The sequence below is a fragment of the Miniopterus schreibersii genome, assembly GCF_964146895.1.
Source record: "Miniopterus schreibersii genome assembly, chromosome: 2".
Classification (NCBI taxonomy): Eukaryota; Metazoa; Chordata; class Mammalia; order Chiroptera; family Miniopteridae; genus Miniopterus; species Miniopterus schreibersii.
Window position 1 is genome coordinate 152,723,883 of NC_138102.1, and position 18,031 is coordinate 152,741,913.

The following is an 18,031-nucleotide window of genomic DNA, read 5'->3' on the forward strand; positions in this document are numbered from 1 at the left end:
ACAGGATGCAAGGCCACTCAGAAGTATTGAGCCCTTTGTCCTCCGGGAACTTGGCAAGCTGAGAAAAATGTGCACCAAGAGAAAATGATAGCAGTAGTAGGCAGTGCATGATAAATGTAACTTAGACTAGAGAATTTCATACATTGGAGAGGTTATTGAAGGCTGTCATGGTCAAGGAAAGCTTTCCAGAAGAAGGTGGAATTCAGGCATAAGTAGAAGCACATTGGGAGGCTGGAGGAGAATAAGTGCTGGGATGCAGAGTCTCCGAAGCCAGCTGCCTGGAACGGAACTTGTTCAATAGGAAGAAGTGTTGAGGCCAAGGAGTAGCGAACAGCTCAGCCATATCCTGTGAGTTTTAGAAGGTTCTGGAACAAAGGAATTACATTAAGGAGGCAATGTTTTAGGCAAAGTAACTTCTCTGGTGCCAGTAAACAAGATGGACTTGAGAAGAGTGTGGTGGCTCCATCTCCCAAATAAATCCCTTGCCTCCTACCAAAAAAACTATCACAGATGCTTTTATGACGGGAATGCTAATTGCCACCTAAATAAAATAGGTTTCATTTATGTACTCAAATTCGTCCCGTTTTCCTTAAACATAGATTGTTTTTCAAATTATAATTATTTTCAACTTTGTCATTCTTTACCCATCATGTCTCCAGATACCTGTTTAAGGCCAGCATAAAACTAATTTTAGTAGGTTCTACTATTTTAAAGTAGAAAGGATACATAAGGAAACATTAACTGCTTACTAACCCTCATATAGATTCATTTTCAATGAATTCACTTTGAATCAACTTGGTATTCCTGGATCATATGAGCTGGGACTTGGACGGCACTCACGGAGTGCCGTGTAAATACTGTAGAGCTTTAACTGGTAAATGCCTGAGCATTTATTTCCCCCTTGTTGCTTTTAAGTCAGCTATGTTATCCTTTGGAGAATGTCAGTAGGGTTGAGGGGCAGCCAGTGCTGTTTCATGGGCTCACACCTGGGTTGTCAAGTGCCTCAGCACTGCCACCACCACCAGTAAGAACTAGGGTCTAAAGGGGGCTCGCTTGGCCAGCCGGTGTGGCTCAGTGCTTGAGCATCGACCTATGATCCAGGAGATCGAGATTCAGTTCCGAGTTAGGGCACATGCCCGGGTTGTGGGCTTGATCCCCAGTGGGGGGACGTGCAGGAGGCAGCTGATCAGTGATTCTCATCATTGATGTTTCTATCTCTCTCCCCACTCCCTTCCTCTCTCTGAAATCAATAAAGATATATTTTAAAAATATATAAAATATATATATATAAAAGGGGCTTGCTTGTCACCAGCTTTCTCCGTTCATGACCATATGTAATGGTGTTAGCCCTTTAAACATAAAATAAGCCTGTCATAAATCTTATTTTGACTTGTTTGCACACCACCTCTTTACTGTGTCTGTGTGATGTGATATAATACTTTACATCTTGTTTATCAAGAGTGTTTGATTATAAATCAGCACCAAGGACTGAGGGTTTAAATGTTCAGGTCCAAGAATTGAGAAGGAGGGAGGGAGGGAAGGAGGAAAAAAGAGGGAAGTGTATGTGTGTGTGTTGCAGAATAAGGCTATTATTCTGAATGCTTAGAGTCATCAGTCGGAAGGTTTTGTTGCAATATTTATTACAGCTAGAAAGAGTCATTCTATAGATAAAAAGAATCAAAGGCGGGAATGGTGGGTCAGAATTACAGAGACTGCAGTGACTCACCTGGTGGTTTTACAGCTACCCCTTCGGTAGGCTTGTCCTTCCTCCCCAGTCCTTCCTGCCCGTAGGCAGGGAATCATTTAGGAAGATAAACTCAGTCCCTCTGGGGATGGCATTGACTTCTACACAGAATACTAATTTCTGCATATATGTAACATTCAGTTGGGGTGTGACCACACAGGTTTTTTTGTTAGCCACACAGTTTTCCAAGTCTTTCAAATTTTTAAAATGTTGAATTTATCAATGCAGTACAGCTTGTCTTCTAATGATAGAAAGTAAGGTTTCATCTTTCCCATGTGTTGTTTAGGGCTGCTTGCAAGTAATTCAGTGGATTAAATTTGTGGCAGATACTTAGTTAAACTACAGAACAATTACTTTGAAGAAAAACTTGAGTATTCACCCTGTTTATTTTATTTTCCTGAGTCTGGAATAACCAAGTGCCAGTTTACAGGTATTTATGAGGCTGAAACAAGCACATAATGAAACCTGAAAGGATAAATGGGTGTTAAATGCTTTATCTTAGGGTGTTGCCTGTGCTTGCGTTATAATGGTTAATTCTAATGTGGGACTAAATTCATGACTCAGACGGAACCTTTGAAAGTTTAATCAGCCTAAATTGTGTATTGCCTGTTGCTTCCTGTAAGTATAGAATTCTGCTGTGCAGAGTGCTGTAACCCCCGAGTTCTTTTCCAGTTCAAGGTTATTCTTAGGATTTAAGTCTTTTCTGTTGCTCCTGTTCTTTAGGCATATTCAGAACATGAGTGAGATCAAGACTGATGTTGGACGAGCCAGGGCATGGATAAGGCTGTCTCTAGAAAAGAAACTCTTGTCCCAGCATCTCAAGCAGTTGCTGTCTAACCAGCCACTCACCAGGTGAGAGATCACCCCCTGAGCATTTCTGTTTCTATGACCTGTGTGCTTACAAAGCACTTTTCGTAAGTTGACAAACTGTAGTTTTATTTTTCTCACATAATGAGAAGACTCGAGGTAGACAGTACACATTTTCATCGTGGACGTGGGCTCTTTGTGCCTCTCCTGGACACTCCTCAGTATGTGCTAATCACCTCATGGTCACAGGATGACTTCTCTTGTAAAATTAATGATTCAAAGGTTTTGACTGGTTTAAAATAAGGATTACCAACAAATTGCTTTCCTGACAATTTTAGTCCCACTGTCTATCTAAATAGCTAGCTATTCATTGCCCCCGCCCTCCACGCTTATCAGCAGTGGTCAGCACTTTCTGATCTCTGTGAGTTTCATACAAAATGGATTCATGGGTTTTTTCGCTTTGATTACTGACTAGCTTAAAAATGTATCATTAACTGTCTATGTGTTCGTTTTTATGAATTGTCTGTTCTTTCCAGGTTAGAGTTTCTACCCCATTTGTCTAAGCGGTGTTTACTTGTAATGGAAGACATAGTGAAAAATACACTGTCTTTTTGTTTTGTGCTCGTCTCTTTCCTAGGAAGCTTTACAAGCGTTACGCTTTCCTCCGCTGTGAGGAAGAAAGGGAGCAGTTCCTTTACCACCTTCTTTCCCTCAACGCCGTGGACTACTTCTGCTTCACCAGCGTCTTCACCACCATCAGTAAGTCTGCAGGACTGGCTGTTAATGAATCGTTGGTCAGGTGACTGGTGGAATAAGAGTTCATATTTTTGAAAGTGAGACATGCCATAGTTCAGTGAGGGGGACACTGTGATTTCTCCCCCCCCCCCCACGCCCATCTCCCTTTAGGAATGCAGCTGTACCCAGCCACTGGAGGAGAGCCCCGAGCTCTCAGCCCTGGGGGAGGGAGAGAGTGCCTCACCCCAGGAAACTACCTCACCCCAGTGAGCCCTCCTGCCAGGGCCAGCAGCCTCTGTGACTGGTCACGCCTGTTACACAGCCTCACTGCTCAGCTTCTCCCTCAGCCAGGCCAGCTTTCTCCCTCTCAGGATCATCCCGGAAACAACAGTCTACCTGTTGATTTCTGATTGATCTGCTTCCCAGGAAACCCATTCTACAGGAGGAAGTGGGGTGGGTGTGAAAAGGAATGTTTTACTAAACGAATATTCCTATATCTTATCCAAAACACATAGTAAACGTCTATAAGTGAACATCATTATACTGTGGTGATTCAGAAAGATGAAAGGTGATTCAGGATGTCAGTGGATAGTGTGCAGGTCTGTGGAGGGAGGAAGTGCTGATTGGAGGTGGGATTTGGATGAGCTGAATTAAAGCATTTACTCTCCTCAACATTCCTCATTCCTGTTAGCACTGGGTCCCCTTCCCTGGTTTAGAGACTTTTTACTTGTATCTGTTTGGAGTTGTGTTCAGCTGCAGGTTTCAGAAACTTGCAAAACAGTGGTTTGAACAAATTAGTAGTTTTATTTTTCTTACATAATGAGAAGTCGAGGCAGGTGGTCCCCAGTGCCATGGAGGACACGTGCTCTTCATCCCTCTTCTAGACAAGCCTCCGCATGTGCCCATCACCTCTTGGTCACAGGATGGCTATTCTCAGTCCACCTTCCAGCAGAAAAAAAGGAAGGAATGCCAAGGAAAAGGGTCAGAATCTGTGCTAGAAAAACATCATTTTCCAAGACATCTCAATGAACATCACTAACATTTCATGTAGGTTTTGTTTTTTCTAATCTCTGGTAGAGGCAGACAAGGAAAACTGGAGTTGAAATGGTTATTGAGCCAACCTATGGTATCTGTCAAGCTACTTAGTTTATTAGGCTGTCAAGCTACTTAGTTTATTAGTTTATTAGGCTGTTGTAGGTATGAGAAGCTAAAATGTTATATACAGTTTTGAAAGAGAAGAAATAGGACTCCCAAGATCCTCCTTATATCTGCAGATTTCTCTTCATCTAAGAAACTCTCAATGTGAGGAATTGAGATACTTCATCAAAGAAATGTTCTGAGTTTAAATAATACTACTTTGTATACTTGGTGAAATCTGTTGTGCATCTGCGGACCCTTTTCTGCAGCTTTTCTAATCCTGTCAGTGAAAGAAAGTAGAGTTCCTGTGGCACCTAAAATAGTCTTGCACTAACCTCTTCTGCTTTCAGTTTCAAAACCGTTGGATTCTTGTGATTACTAAACCATGAAAGTATAGCCTTCCCTCAGACATTTCCTTTCCTTCAGCCAAAATAAAAAGACAGAAAGGGGGGTTATTCACTCAACATAAAGATAACGGTCTGTGAAAAATTAGGGAAGTGAACCATTTACCCTGTTCATTTTCCTCATCTAAGAATGCACTGAATCGTGAGCCCATATTGTGGGGTGGTGACCGGGCACTTGTCCAGTAAATGCTTTTCATCTTACCTGTAGTTCTTTCAAGGAGGGCTTCTAATACGCCCTCTTGTAACTGAGTGAGCAGAAATCCCAGGAATGCCAACAAAAAATATTGATTCTACCCTGCTTTTGGGGAAAAGAATGTATAGTTCTGAAGGATAAAAATGTGCTACTGTATTTGAGCCATCCCCATTTCTTAAAGGGAAATGGAGGGGTGTTGTAATGTGTAATTTTATTGTGTTTCCGCACTTGAGCGAAACACAGTGGTAGGAGCGTGACATCTAGTGGTTGGCCTGGGAAAAGCCTTCAAAAGAGGAGGTTTCACACAGCTCTCTTTCCACATCATTCTTTTCCTGGAGCCCACCCGTGAGTCACCTTTATTGTTTTCCAAGTTGTGGTTTATAGACCTCATGTTGTGTCCAGAACGGAGGTGCCATTGTTTATTTTTCTTGGCTTTGCATATTGAACTGTAAAATTGGGGTGGGAACATTCAGAAGTGCGGTGCTTTAAAGCGTTGCCCGAGACCATCAGCAACAAGGGATAACATCCAGGAAGTCATGCACTCCCCTTTTCCTGTGAAACCATCACCATCAAGGAAACATGCTTATTTACTCTATTTTGAAACAAAAGTTATAAAACCGTTAAAGCAATTAAAATACTATATAGCACCATTACTGTTGTATGCTCAGGTATTCTGGTGCTACTGCCTAAGATTGTTTGTAAATGTAGTGGTGATGTATATCACCATGGAGATACACATACCATGCACACTTGGTGGTGTATATGCTGGGGAAACTACAAGTATCGGGACTTAGAACTTATAAACTAGACATCATTTTTCTAGACTGGGAGAGATTATGATCTCATCTTTTTGTCTAAGTATATCTTGATCATAAAAAGTGAATTATCTGCAAAAGCCAACAGAGTTCTTAATACATATTTGTTTTGTTATCAGGAGAATTTTATTGTAATCTTTAATTAAGTTCAGCATTTTCCTTCCAGTGATTCCTTATAGGTCAGTGATCATCCCCATCAAGAAGCTGAGCAATGCAATCATCACATCCAACCCCTGGATCTGTGTGTCAGGAGAGCTGGGAGACACGGGAGTGATGCAGATCCCAAAAAACCTCCTCGAGATGACTTTTGAGGTAGGTTTAGCTAACACTTATCTCAGTAAAAAGTATCCTATAATTCTACACAGGGCCTTAAGAACTCATAGCTCTGATCTTTGCAGCCATACATAGGCAGTTGGAGTCTGTGATCTTTTATCAGAATTTGGAAGTCAGAATTTAATTGACATTTATTTTTACTGTTCCTATTATCATTGCATTCTTTTGTACTTGTCCACAAAGGGCCAGGAACGATGTTGATAAGATTTTTTGTGGGTTTTTTTACAATAGCTTCAAAGACTTCTAGTAGATGAGGTTTGAGGTCCGTTCTGCCTGGGTATTTTATTTGAAACAGAAAAATAGCTGTGTCTGTGATTTACTTTTTTATATCTATGGTGGTTTTTCCAACCCCGATAACTGAATCTGATTAGCACTCTTTTTCCGCTTCTTGAAATTTCTCTCATCCTGTAAGGCACAACTCTGTCTGTGTGATGTTTCTGGGTTCCCCAGCTGGAAGTAATTGTTCCTTCCTCAGCGTTCAGCTACCATTGTTGACACCTCGAGTCTAACACCTTGTGCAGTCCCCTCAATTGGTTATTAACATCTGCTTGTCTCCTGTCTCATCAGATGGAATACAGTAGATGTGACTATGTTTCTCTAGTGCAGAGCAGGGCACTCCTCATGCAGAATGAGTCCTCTGCAGTCGAGTAAAAGGGAACCACAGTACCACAGCTAAAGCCCAGAGGTAGTGGGATGGGATCCGGTGCTGAATAACCTATGGTCCTGTCCCTGCAGTGCCAGAACTTGGGGAAGCTGACCACTGTTCAGATCGGTCACGATAACTCAGGACTGTTAGCCAAGTGGCTAGTGGATTGTGTCATGGTCAGAAATGAAATCACAGGACATACATACAGGTGAGTAAATGTCCTTAGGAATTCAGAATTCTTATTGTGAGATTCTTTGGACAAGAAGAGGTTTAAGAATTGGTTTTTCTTTTCTAAAACTCTCCCACTGCCTTCTGTATCTTAGTTTAGTTTTTTGAGTTCTTTTGTTTCCATTTGGTTTATGTGATACAAAATTACCCAAAAAATATTTTACAAAAACAGACTGTGTTCACTGCTAATGCTTAGTTCACAAGTGTTGCATATTGTGTTGAAAAAGATTGCTGTAACTCTGATAAAAAGAAAGAAAAAAAGAAGCTTAAATTAATTTCAGTAAGAGGAAAAGATCTTTTGGACTCTGCTAGTTACAGCCAGCACCTCTTTCTGGGAACATTCTCCTGTTTTCTTCTGTAACTTAACCTGATGTTAATTTATAGTTTGAGAATATTCTTTCTAGAAGTAATCACAAAATTTTAATATAAATTAGGTATGAGAACATATTAAAAAATTGTTTTAATTTGGTTGGATGAGATAATCTATAGCTATGTAAAAGAAAATGCTTTATTATTTAGAGATTTATTTTGAAGTGTTTTTAGGGGTGAAATGTCCTAGTGTATGTAATTTATTTTAAAATGCTTCAACAAAAAATGAAGCATATAGCAAAATGTTAAGTATAGGTGATAAGAATACGGGTGTCTATTATACCATTCTCTCGACTTTTCTGTGTTTGAAATTTTTCACAATTAAAAAAACAACACATAGGCACTAAAATGATGGACTCTACTCATGGTGCTATTTTAGAAATTCTGATTAAAACTAGTAAAGTATTTGTGATTCAGAAGGTGGTTTTTTGTTTGTTTGTATGTTTGTTTTGTCCTGCTAGGTTCCCATGTGGGCGGTGGCTGGGGAAAGGCATTGATGATGGGAGCCTGGAGAGAATTCTCATTGGAGAGCTGATGGCGTCTGCGGCAGATGAGGACCTGGTAAGGCAGTGTCGGACTCCCCCACAGCAGAAGTCGCCCACTACGGCCAGGAGGCTGAGCATCACTTCACTAACAGGAAAAGCCACCAGTAAGTTGATTTTTCTTCTTAATGTATTTTTATTGATTTCAGAGAGAGGAAGGGAGAGGGAGAGAGAGAGATAGAGACAACAGTGATGAGTCATTGATTGGCTGCCTCCTGCACGCCCCCTACTGGGGATTGAGCCTGAAATGCCAGCATGGGCTCTGACCTGACCTGGAATCGAACCTCGATCTCCTGGATCCTAGGTTGATGCTCAACCGCTGAGCCATGCCAGCCGGGCAGTAAGATAATTTTTTATTTCTCAGTGTGTCTCAGATGATGCAGGCGTCACATGGCCATTTCACAGAAGACTTTACATTAATGAATTGTGGTACAGAAATTAAAAAGAAGAAAGCTGAAGAAAATTAATTTGGGAGAAGGGTCTTTAGAAAACGGGAGGAAAGAAAAGGAGAAAAAAATAAGGCAAGACGTTATGAATAATTAAAAGCCTGAAGAATTTAGATGTTAAAATTCAATAAAAATGCATGCTCTGTTTCAGTTAAGCTATGGAAAGATGAATAAATAATACTTTGCCTGAAACCTAAGAGAGGAATAAGGACAGTTTCCTATTACAGTACTCCCAGGTAGCCACAGTTAGCTATCTAGAGTCACCCTAAGAGAGATTCTAAAAATCCCTGTCCCCACCCCCCAGCTTCATACAGAAGTGATGAAATAAAATACTACAAAGGAGTGAGTTCTGTGGGTAGGATACTGTGTCCACCTGCCATTTTTACTAGTACAATAAGCTCCTAATTTATACTATTGTGGGCTTTAGTAGGTTGAGTAATGTCTCCCCGATATCAGATCCTAATCCCTAGAATCTGTAAATGTTACTTTATTTGGGAAAAGATGTAATTAAGGATTTTGAGATGGAGAGATTATCCTGGATTATCCAGGTGAGCCTTAAATGTCATTGCATGTATTCTTATAAGCGGGAGGCAGGGAGATATCAGACACACACAGAGAAGACAGTGTACAGACAGAAACAGAAGTGGGAGTGATGCAGCCATGAGCCACAGAATGCTGGCAGCCACCAGAAGTTTGAAGGGCAAAGAGCATATTCTTCCATAGAGCCTCTGAAGGGAACATGGCCCTGCGGACACTTTGACGCCTGCTCTGTGCCACGGAGTTCTGACTTCTGGCCTCCAGAACTGTGCGAAAATTAATTGCTATTGTTTTAAGCCACCAAGGTTGTGATAAGCCTATCACTGGAGCCACAGAAAACTAATGCAGAGGCATTAGTGAAAAATTACAAAAGTTTATCAGTGAAAGTGGTGTTTTTTTAGTTATAGACAATAACCATAAGGTAGAATAGCAAAAGTACCTAACAGATCCTTAGTTTACTAACAAAGCAGTTTCCTTAGATAGTATTTGTCCCAATCCAGTTGTTAACACATGGTGATATAGTCACTATTAGAACGATATTATCTAAAAATCCCCCTTATTCTTTCTTAAATTACTCTCCTGATTTATAAGTCCTTTTTGTAGACAGAAGTAAAATCTACATCACTCACCCACCAAAATTGATAAAATTTAAAAGACTGGTAATAGCAAATATTGCCAAGGATAGAGAGCTGTCACTGCTGGTGGGAATGTAAAAGGAAAAACAGTTTGGCAGTTTCTTACAAAGATATACATACACTGACCACATATTTGCCCCCAAAATCCCCTCCTAGATATTTACCCAAGAGAAATGAATACATATATCTACACTAAGACTTGTACTCAGATGTTCACAGCAGCTTTATTCATAGTAGCCAAAATGGAAACAACCCCAGTATCCACAGTTGGTTAATGGATAAGCAAATTGTGATATATCTATTCAAGTGGATACTTTTCAGCAATATATAAAAGTGAACAAACTATTGATATGTCTAACAGCATGGATGAATCTCAAACATTCTGCTGAGTGAAAGAAACCAGACACAGAGGACTGGGTACAATATGATTCCATTTATATTAAATTCTAGAAAAGGTAACATAATAATGACAGAAGGCAGATCGGCAGTTCCCAGGGGTTGAGAGCTGGGGAACAGGATTGACTGAGTGGGGGCACAGGGGAACTTTTCAGGTTGATGGAAATTTTCTATATTATGATTGTGGTCGTGGTTACATGACTCTGTATCTATCAATACTCGTCAAATCGCACACTTAAAATTGCTAAACTTACTGTATGCAATACCTTAATTATGCTGATTTAAAATTTAAAAATAGATTTCACCTCAGTTCATCCAAATTATTACAACCTCTGAGTCAGTCCAGTTTCATGGGGTAGTACTGTTTTGAGAACCCTTAGCCCCCACTTTTGGTTATATTTTCTTTTCTTACTCAATAAGCATAAAATTTTAAACAGCTGATACCCAGAGATGAGCAGCTTAGTATTTTCTCACTGTGTGCAAACTGATGTTTAGAGAACTCAGAGTTTTAAGTCAGTTTCAATGCACTGCTTGTCAGTGCAGGGCTCTTTTGGATGAATAAAGGCTTTCAAAGTAGATCTTCATGTCTAAAAGAAAATCATTCAGAGAATGGTAAAAGTAAAAAAGGTACTGGGAGCTGAAGATGCCACAGTGTCAGGGCTTCAGTCATAAGAAGTTTCCATTTTAACCATTTTTATGCATTGGTGTCAGAAAAATTTACTTGCATTTTACCTAAGAAATGAATTGAGAGATTCTTGAAAACTAGAATTTATAGTTTGTCCTTTATAGTGTGACAGTAAATTAGATATAGTAGTTAATCATGATAAGAAAATATCAAATACATCATTTTTCTGTGATTACTGACATCTGTCCCTGGATGAAACCTGTTTACCACTTTTCTTTTTTCCATTCTTGGGATTTGAGAGGCAAAGTCAGTTTAGATCCCATTCAGACAGCCCACTGTCTCTCCCTCAGGGGCCTACAAGAACAGGTGCTGGCTGGGGAATGAAGCAGTGCCCAGACAGAGTGACCAGCAAGGAAGGGAAGGAGTTCTGGGCTTCAGGCAGGGTGCCCAGTATACCTGGCATCTTCCCTTTACTGTAAACACAACAGCAAAACACAAATTCGAGGTTAGCCACACAGAGCCTCAGAAGCCTCGTTCTATGCCCACTAAAGAATGTGGAGGTAGGTGGGGTATGGGGGTGCAGTTCCTGAGGAATGAAGCTGTGGGCCTTCCCTGCCCCACTCCTCAGACCTGGGGACTTGCTAGCACTTTTGACAGGCACCATGCCGGGTGATTTACACCTAATAGTTCATTCAATTTTCCCAGTAACCCATGTAGGAGATGTGCATTTTATGTATTTTCCCTTTTAGATTGAGGGAACTCAAACTCAGACATTTGACCAAGGTTAGCCATTGGACCAAGGTTATTACATGTGGTAAGGCTGGGATTTGACTCTAGGGGTCTCGGATTCTTTTTTATTTTATTTTTAATTTTTAATCTGTTTTATTTACTGTTTTATCCCAAGTACCTAGAACAGTACCTGGTACATAGTTGGTACAAGTTTTTTTTTTAATTTTATTTATTTTTTTAATTTGTCTTTATTGTTGAAAGCACTACAGGTGTCCCATTTTTTTCTCCCCAATTGACCCCCTCCACCTCCCTCCCACCCCCTCCCCAGGCCTTCACCCATCATTGTCCATGTCCATGGGTTATGCACATATGCATATAACTTCTTTGGTTAATTTCTTCCCGCCCTCCACCCCCCTTCCCTCTTCCCTCTGAAATATGATTGTCTGTTGCATGCGTCAATGTCTCTGGATCCACTTAGTTTGTCGGATTCTTTTATTCATTAGCTTTTTCTTAAAGAAGACCCTTCAACATTTCACATAGTACTGGTCTGGTGGTGATGAACTCCTTTAGCTTTTCCTTGTCTGAGAAGCTCTTTATATGACCTTCGGTTCTAAATGATAGCTTTGCTGGGTACAGTCATCTTGGTTGTAGTTCCATGTTTTTCATCACTTCGAATATTTCTTGCCACTCTCTTCTAGCCTGCAACGTTTCTGTTGAGAAATCAGCTGACAGTCGTATGGGTGCTCCCTTGTAGGTGACTAATTGCTTTTCTCTTGCTGCTTTTAAGATTCTCTCTTTGTCTTTAACCTTTGGCATTTTAATTATGATGTGTCTTGCTGTGGGCCTCTTTGGGTTCCTGTTGTTTGGGACTCTCTGTGCTTCCTGGACTTGTAAATCTATTTCTTTCCCCAGGTAGAGGAAGTTTTCTGTCATTATTTTTTCAAGTAGGTTTTCAATTTCTTGCTCTCTTCTTCTGTCAGCCAATAATATGAATGTTGGGCCACTTGAAGTTGTCCCAGAGACTCCTTACACTATCTTCATATTTCTGGATTCTTTTTTCTTTTTGCCCTTCTGGTTGGGTGCTTTTTGTTTCCTCATGTTCCAGATTGCTGATTTGATTCTCAGCATCCTCTACTCTCCTGTTGATTCCCTGTAAATTATTCTTTGTTTCAGTTCGTGTAGCCTTCATTTCTGATAGGTATTTTATTAGTTCATCTATGGTCTCACTTGTTTTCATAATAGTCTTACTAATATGGTTTAGCATCCTTATAACCAAAATTCTGAACTCTGTATCTGTTAGCTTGCTTGGATCTATTTCATTTAGTTCCTTTTCTAGAGATTTCTTCTGTTCTTTCCTTTGGGACATGTTTCTTTGCCCCCACATTTTGGCTGCTTCCAAGTGATTGTTTCTGTGTATTAGGCAGAGCTGCTATGTCTCCTGGAATTTGTAGAGTGGCTTTGTGTAGTAGGTATCCTGTAGGGTCCAGTGGCTCAGCCTCCCCAGTCACCTGAGCTGGGCCTTCTAGGTGCTCCCCTGTGTGGGCTGTGTGCACTGTCCTGTTCTAGTTGAGCCTTGGTTGCTGTTGGCGTCACTGGGAGGAATTGACTCCCAGACCAATCAGCTGTGAGGACCAGCTGCAGCTACAGCCAAAGAGCTGCTGTGCTGGAGACACCCCTATGGATCAGGATTTACTTCAGTGGGGCTTTGGTGTTCACCAAGTGCACCCCTTGAGTGTGTCACTCATGGATGTGGTAGGGTTGTAATCCATCGTGGTCAAGTCTGACCACCAGGTGCACTGTCTCTGGGGCCTCCAGGGAGGGGCAAAGTCAGCCTGTGCCAGTGCCTTGCCCAGGGCCACCCAGCATGAGCTACACAGCAAACCGTAGTTGGCTGCTGCTTGTGCTGGGCTTGGAGGTGTCCAGGAGAGGCCAAGCTATGAGCCAGTGCAGACTGCCGCTAGTGCCAGGCCTGGGGCCACTTATCAAGCCATATGGGCAGCTGCTGCTTGTTTGAGAGATTTTAGGAAAGTTCTAAGCATGAGGCTCAAGAGGCCACTTGCACAGAAAAGCCCCTGGAAATGGCCTGGATGAGCCTGCAGGTGGGGAGGGGCGGGGCCTCCGGGAATCACGGGGCGGGGCCAAAGGTGAGAGGCAGGTGCTGGCGATTCAAACATGGCGCCTGCCTGCCAGTTCTGTGCGGGGTTAGACTGGCCAAAGGAGCAGTGGCCTCTGCCAGCTCTTCTGCCTGGGAGGAAGCCGCTCCTCCACCTCTTGCTTGGATTTCAGGCAGGTTAGTTCGTTCCCAAATGTCCCAGGTCCTTTCAAGCTGCTGCCCGGCGCTGGGCTCAGAGGGAGCATCTGAGTGAGTCTGTGCGCGGGCCCTTAAGAGGAGCTGCTGGGGCTCCCGCAGCCTCCACGACCCTCAGCAACAGTCCCCACTGGTTTCACAGCCCGAAGTTGTGGGAACTTCTCTTCCTGGCCCTGGATCCCTGGGCTGAGGGCCTGATGTGAGGCTGGGACCCCTCACTCCTCCTGGAAACATCCACCGTCGAGATTCCCTCTTGGGTTTAAACCGCGGCACCAGGTGCACATCCCTGCCCCTCCTACCGGTCTCATTGTTCCTTCAGTTCCCTCCTTGTAGGGCTTCTGTTCAGCTGGATTTCAGGAGGCTCTGCATGATGATGGTTCTGTATTTTAGTTGTAATTTTGATGTGGTTGCGGGAGGCGGCGGGTGCAGCTGCTACCTACGCCACCACCTTGTTTCTCCCTCGGATTCTTTTCCATTGTGCCAAGGTGCCTCTTACTTGGCCAGACTGGCCCAAGGCAAGTTTCACGGAGCCCCCAGCAAAGCCGGCCTGCGCTGGTGAAGTGTTTCCTGCCTAGGTGGACACAGTTGATGTCTCACAGGACTTTGGTGTATTTCCCTCACATGAGAATTCAGCCCCTCTGTATTATATTTCAGAACCCAATGCTGGGCAGATCCAGGAAGGAATTGGAGAAGCTGTGAACAACATTGTGAAGCATTTTCACAAACCTGAAAAAGAGGTATGATGAGCTATGAAATGTAATATAATAGGATTTAAAAGCCGCTTTTAGCCCTAGCCGGTTTGCCTCAGTGGTTAGAGCGTCGGCCCGCTGACTGAAGGGTCCCTCCCAGGTTCAGTTCCAACCAAGGGCATGTACCTCAGTTGCAGGCTTCATCCCCGGCCCCAGTTGGGGTACGTGCGGGAGGCAGCCAATCGATGTGTCTCACATCGATGTTTCTCTCCCCTTTATGTTTCTCTCCCCTTTCCACTCTCTCTGAAAAGCAGTGGGGGAAAAATATCCTCAAGTAAGGATTAAAAAATAATAATAAAAGCCGCTTTTATACATGATACATAAGGCAACACAGGGTGCTGTAATTTTCACTTAGCTTTCTAATAGCTGCAAAAACATGCTTCGTAGCTACCCGCAACACTTGTCTCTCTGGCGTGTTTCTTAAACATAGACACAGCAGGTCATTCTTTGGCCCTGTGTGTTGTGTTCCACAGAGAGGAAGCCTCACGGTGTTGCTGTGCGGAGAGAACGGCCTGGTTGCAGCCCTTGAACAGGTTTTCCACCATGGATTCAAATCTGCCCGCATCTTTCACAAGAACGTCTTCATCTGGGACTTCATAGGTAAATTAGAGCAGGTGGATGTTATAAGGTCATTGAAATGCGTCTTAGAAAACTCAAAGATCCGGGAATTGGGAAAAGAAGGGTTAGTGATAAGGGGAGTATGTTTTTAAATATATATATATATCAAATAAGTACTCTCCTTGCTTTTCACTCAGTCAACAAATATTTATAGTACCCACCATATCCCAAGCACTATTCTAGATGCTTAAAATATACATCAAAATATAACTAACAAAACACAAAATTTCTGTGGTTGATAAACTTCTGGTGGGGGCAGGGAAACAAGTAATACACAAAAACATAACAGGTATGCAATTCATCTAGTATGTTAGAAGATAATCACTGATCTGGAAGAAGTAGAACAAGGTAAGAGGAAATGGGGTGGTTATAGGCTTTGTTGACAAGGTGACATTTGAACAAAGACTTTGAGGAAGTGAGGAAGTGAGCCCTGTGAATGTCTGGGAGGAGGGTGCTCAGGCTGAGAGAAGGGCAGGGCCTTTCCATGGGAGATCAGTGGGGCTGAGCAGAGTGAGGGGGAGAGAAAGGATATAGAGGGAGAGGGGTATTTACTGCAAAAGACTGGTTGTGAAGGGCCTTCCACGCCATTGGAAGGACTTTGGTCTTTATTCGGAATGAAATCAGAAGTTATTTGGAAGGTTTGGACATAAGGAGTGACCTGTTTTAAAAGGATGACTCTAGCTCTGTGCTGTCCATTATGGTAGCCACTAGCCACAGGTGGCCATTTAAATTTAAATGGGCTTCATTTAAATTTAAAATTCACTTCCTTAATGGCCCAGCACGGCTGTAGCTACCACTTGGACCTTACAGATAGAGGACATTCTCATCATCAGAAAGCTCCCTAGGCATGTGCTGCCCTGGCTCGCTGAACTTTGTCAGCTTCATTTTGGTATGCAGTCCTTCTAGAATTCCCAGTTTATTTAAAGGGGCGATCAATCATTTGTGTTTTGTAAATAAGGCCTAGATGAAGTAGTTGATTTCATCTAATTGAGAATTTTTGGACAAAGAAAGGAAGGTTGACAGATGAGGCCCCCAGGAGTGATATTTTTTCCTTCTAGAATGCCTAGAATATTGCTCCTGCTTCTGATATGTGTACATATACCTCCTTCTCAGATTTACTGATGCAGTTACATTTCAGAATTGTGTTGCAGAGTATTAGCCTGCCATTCTGTAGCTGGGACAGGGGCTACCATCCCGGTGGCTACCATGTCTTTGCTGCTTACTCCTAGAAGGTTGCAGTCTTAACAGAGGAGTCTATTTTTGTTTTTCTTCTTTTTGCCAATTTCCATTTTGTAAAGCTACTGTAAGAGTAAACTTTCCAGCCTTCTAGAATGTAGTCTAGATTAGGCAGTGAACTCCCGGGAGCATATTATTCCACCATGAAACGTGGGCCCCTGGAATTGTGAAACCACTGGTGAAGCAATGATTTTGGTTTCTGACTGGCTGTACTGCAGAGCATCCTTAGTGTTTCCAGAAGAAACCTAGGGATCAGTCTTTCTGTTATGAAGTGCTGATGTGTATTACGATGTGATTCTGACTTCCTTCCCCAGAGAGAGCGGTTACTTATTTTGAAACCACTGACAATGAAGATGATGTTCTTATTCAGAAATCATCCTGCAAAACCTTCTGCCACTATGTCAATGCTATTAATACTGCACCCAGGAACATTGGGAAGGATGGCAAATTCCAGATTTTAGTCTGCCTTGGAACACGGTATGAACTTGACTTTCCAGTTCTTGACTTTTCCTGTCTTTGTTACATGTTGAACAAAAGTCTACAAGGGGTTAAACCAGATCGTGCCCCTTCCAAAGCTCTCCTGTATGTTTCCTTCATTCTAAGTTTCATTATGAGACTACTGTTTATTGGGTACTTGCTATGTGTTGAATAAAGCACTATGCTAAGTATACTTTACATATATTATCTCATCAAATCTTTCTATTGTTCACCACCACCTTGGGGTACTTGAAGTAGCAACCAGTATCCCCATTGAATAGATTAGAAACTAGAAAACAGATGAAGCACAGATGAGTTAAGAAATTTTCCCAAAGTCACACAGCTAGAAAGAGGCAAAGTCAAGTTTCACACCCAGTCTCACTCTAGAGCCCAGGCTCTCAACCATTACACTCTACTGGTTCCAAAGATAGGGAAATAGGTAACAGGTAGATTAGTAGATAATTAGACACACTGATGCATACACCCATTTATATCTACTATGGAGAGCTTGTATAGTGTATCTACACCACCATATTAAATTTAATAACATTGCGGATTCTTACTATATAGTCTTCTCCTTAAGACAATTTCCTACCCCTTTATTTCTTGAAAATGACACATAGGAGCTGTATAGTTTGTTAATTTTAAAACAGCTCTCAGAATTGTAAGAAATGAAACACACAGGCCTTCAGAAGTTTTTTGTGTGCAATGTTTGTTTTCTTCTAAACCCTTAAAGGCCCAAGGAGAGGTGCAAGATGGTTTCCTGCAGCTGTCCTTGTCATGAAAGGCGTATTGGGAGATGCTCAGTTAAGATGTCTTAGGGTACTTAGTGACAGATGATTAATGTTGAGTTTAATTAGGAAACACAGAAGCCTGAGATTTCGTACTCCTGAAATAACTGGTTTATAGAACCAAGTTCTGAATTTCTTCTTAATAAAGGGGCCCAATTTCAGCTGAGCTTTTAAAGTTCCTTTTAAACACGATCCTTATCTCCTTTAATCTCTTTACCATTCCGATTTATTAGGCTAGTGCAACCTCTCATTTTGTTTATAAAATCTACTTAATGTTCTGCTTTGATTTTGTTCCTTACCTTCTTATGTGTATAAATTAAAAAACAAAAAAACAGTCCCTACTATTTAATGTAGTCTTTCTTCCCAGAAGGTCAGTATACTTTGGCATGCCTTTCCACAGGTGTCTAAGTAACACATCTGTAAAAGAGAAACACAAAATTACATTCTGCCTCTTTTTTAAAAGGTGGTAAAATCAGAAGAGAGAATTTCCTTAACGTGTGGAAATCCTCATGGCCAACTTGTCCTGGCCTG

At 41.9% G+C, this 18,031-nt stretch overlaps 1 protein-coding gene across 3 annotated transcripts in view; it reads left to right on the plus strand.

The window, feature by feature from the left end:
- DENND5B (DENN domain containing 5B) overlaps positions 1-18,031 on the plus strand; it is a 154,898-nt gene that overhangs the window by 131,898 nt on the left and 4,969 nt on the right. For all 3 annotated transcript variants that reach the window (XM_081127139.1, XM_081127140.1, XM_081127138.1), the window contains 8 exons: positions 2,468-2,596; positions 3,189-3,310; positions 6,002-6,147; positions 6,904-7,022; positions 7,873-8,060; positions 14,284-14,366; positions 14,852-14,978; positions 16,547-16,709. In XM_081127139.1, the coding sequence (XP_080983265.1) occupies positions 2,468-2,596; positions 3,189-3,310; positions 6,002-6,147; positions 6,904-7,022; positions 7,873-8,060; positions 14,284-14,366; positions 14,852-14,978; positions 16,547-16,709 (1,077 nt within the window). The remainder of the gene's footprint in view (positions 1-2,467; positions 2,597-3,188; positions 3,311-6,001; positions 6,148-6,903; positions 7,023-7,872; positions 8,061-14,283; positions 14,367-14,851; positions 14,979-16,546; positions 16,710-18,031) is intronic.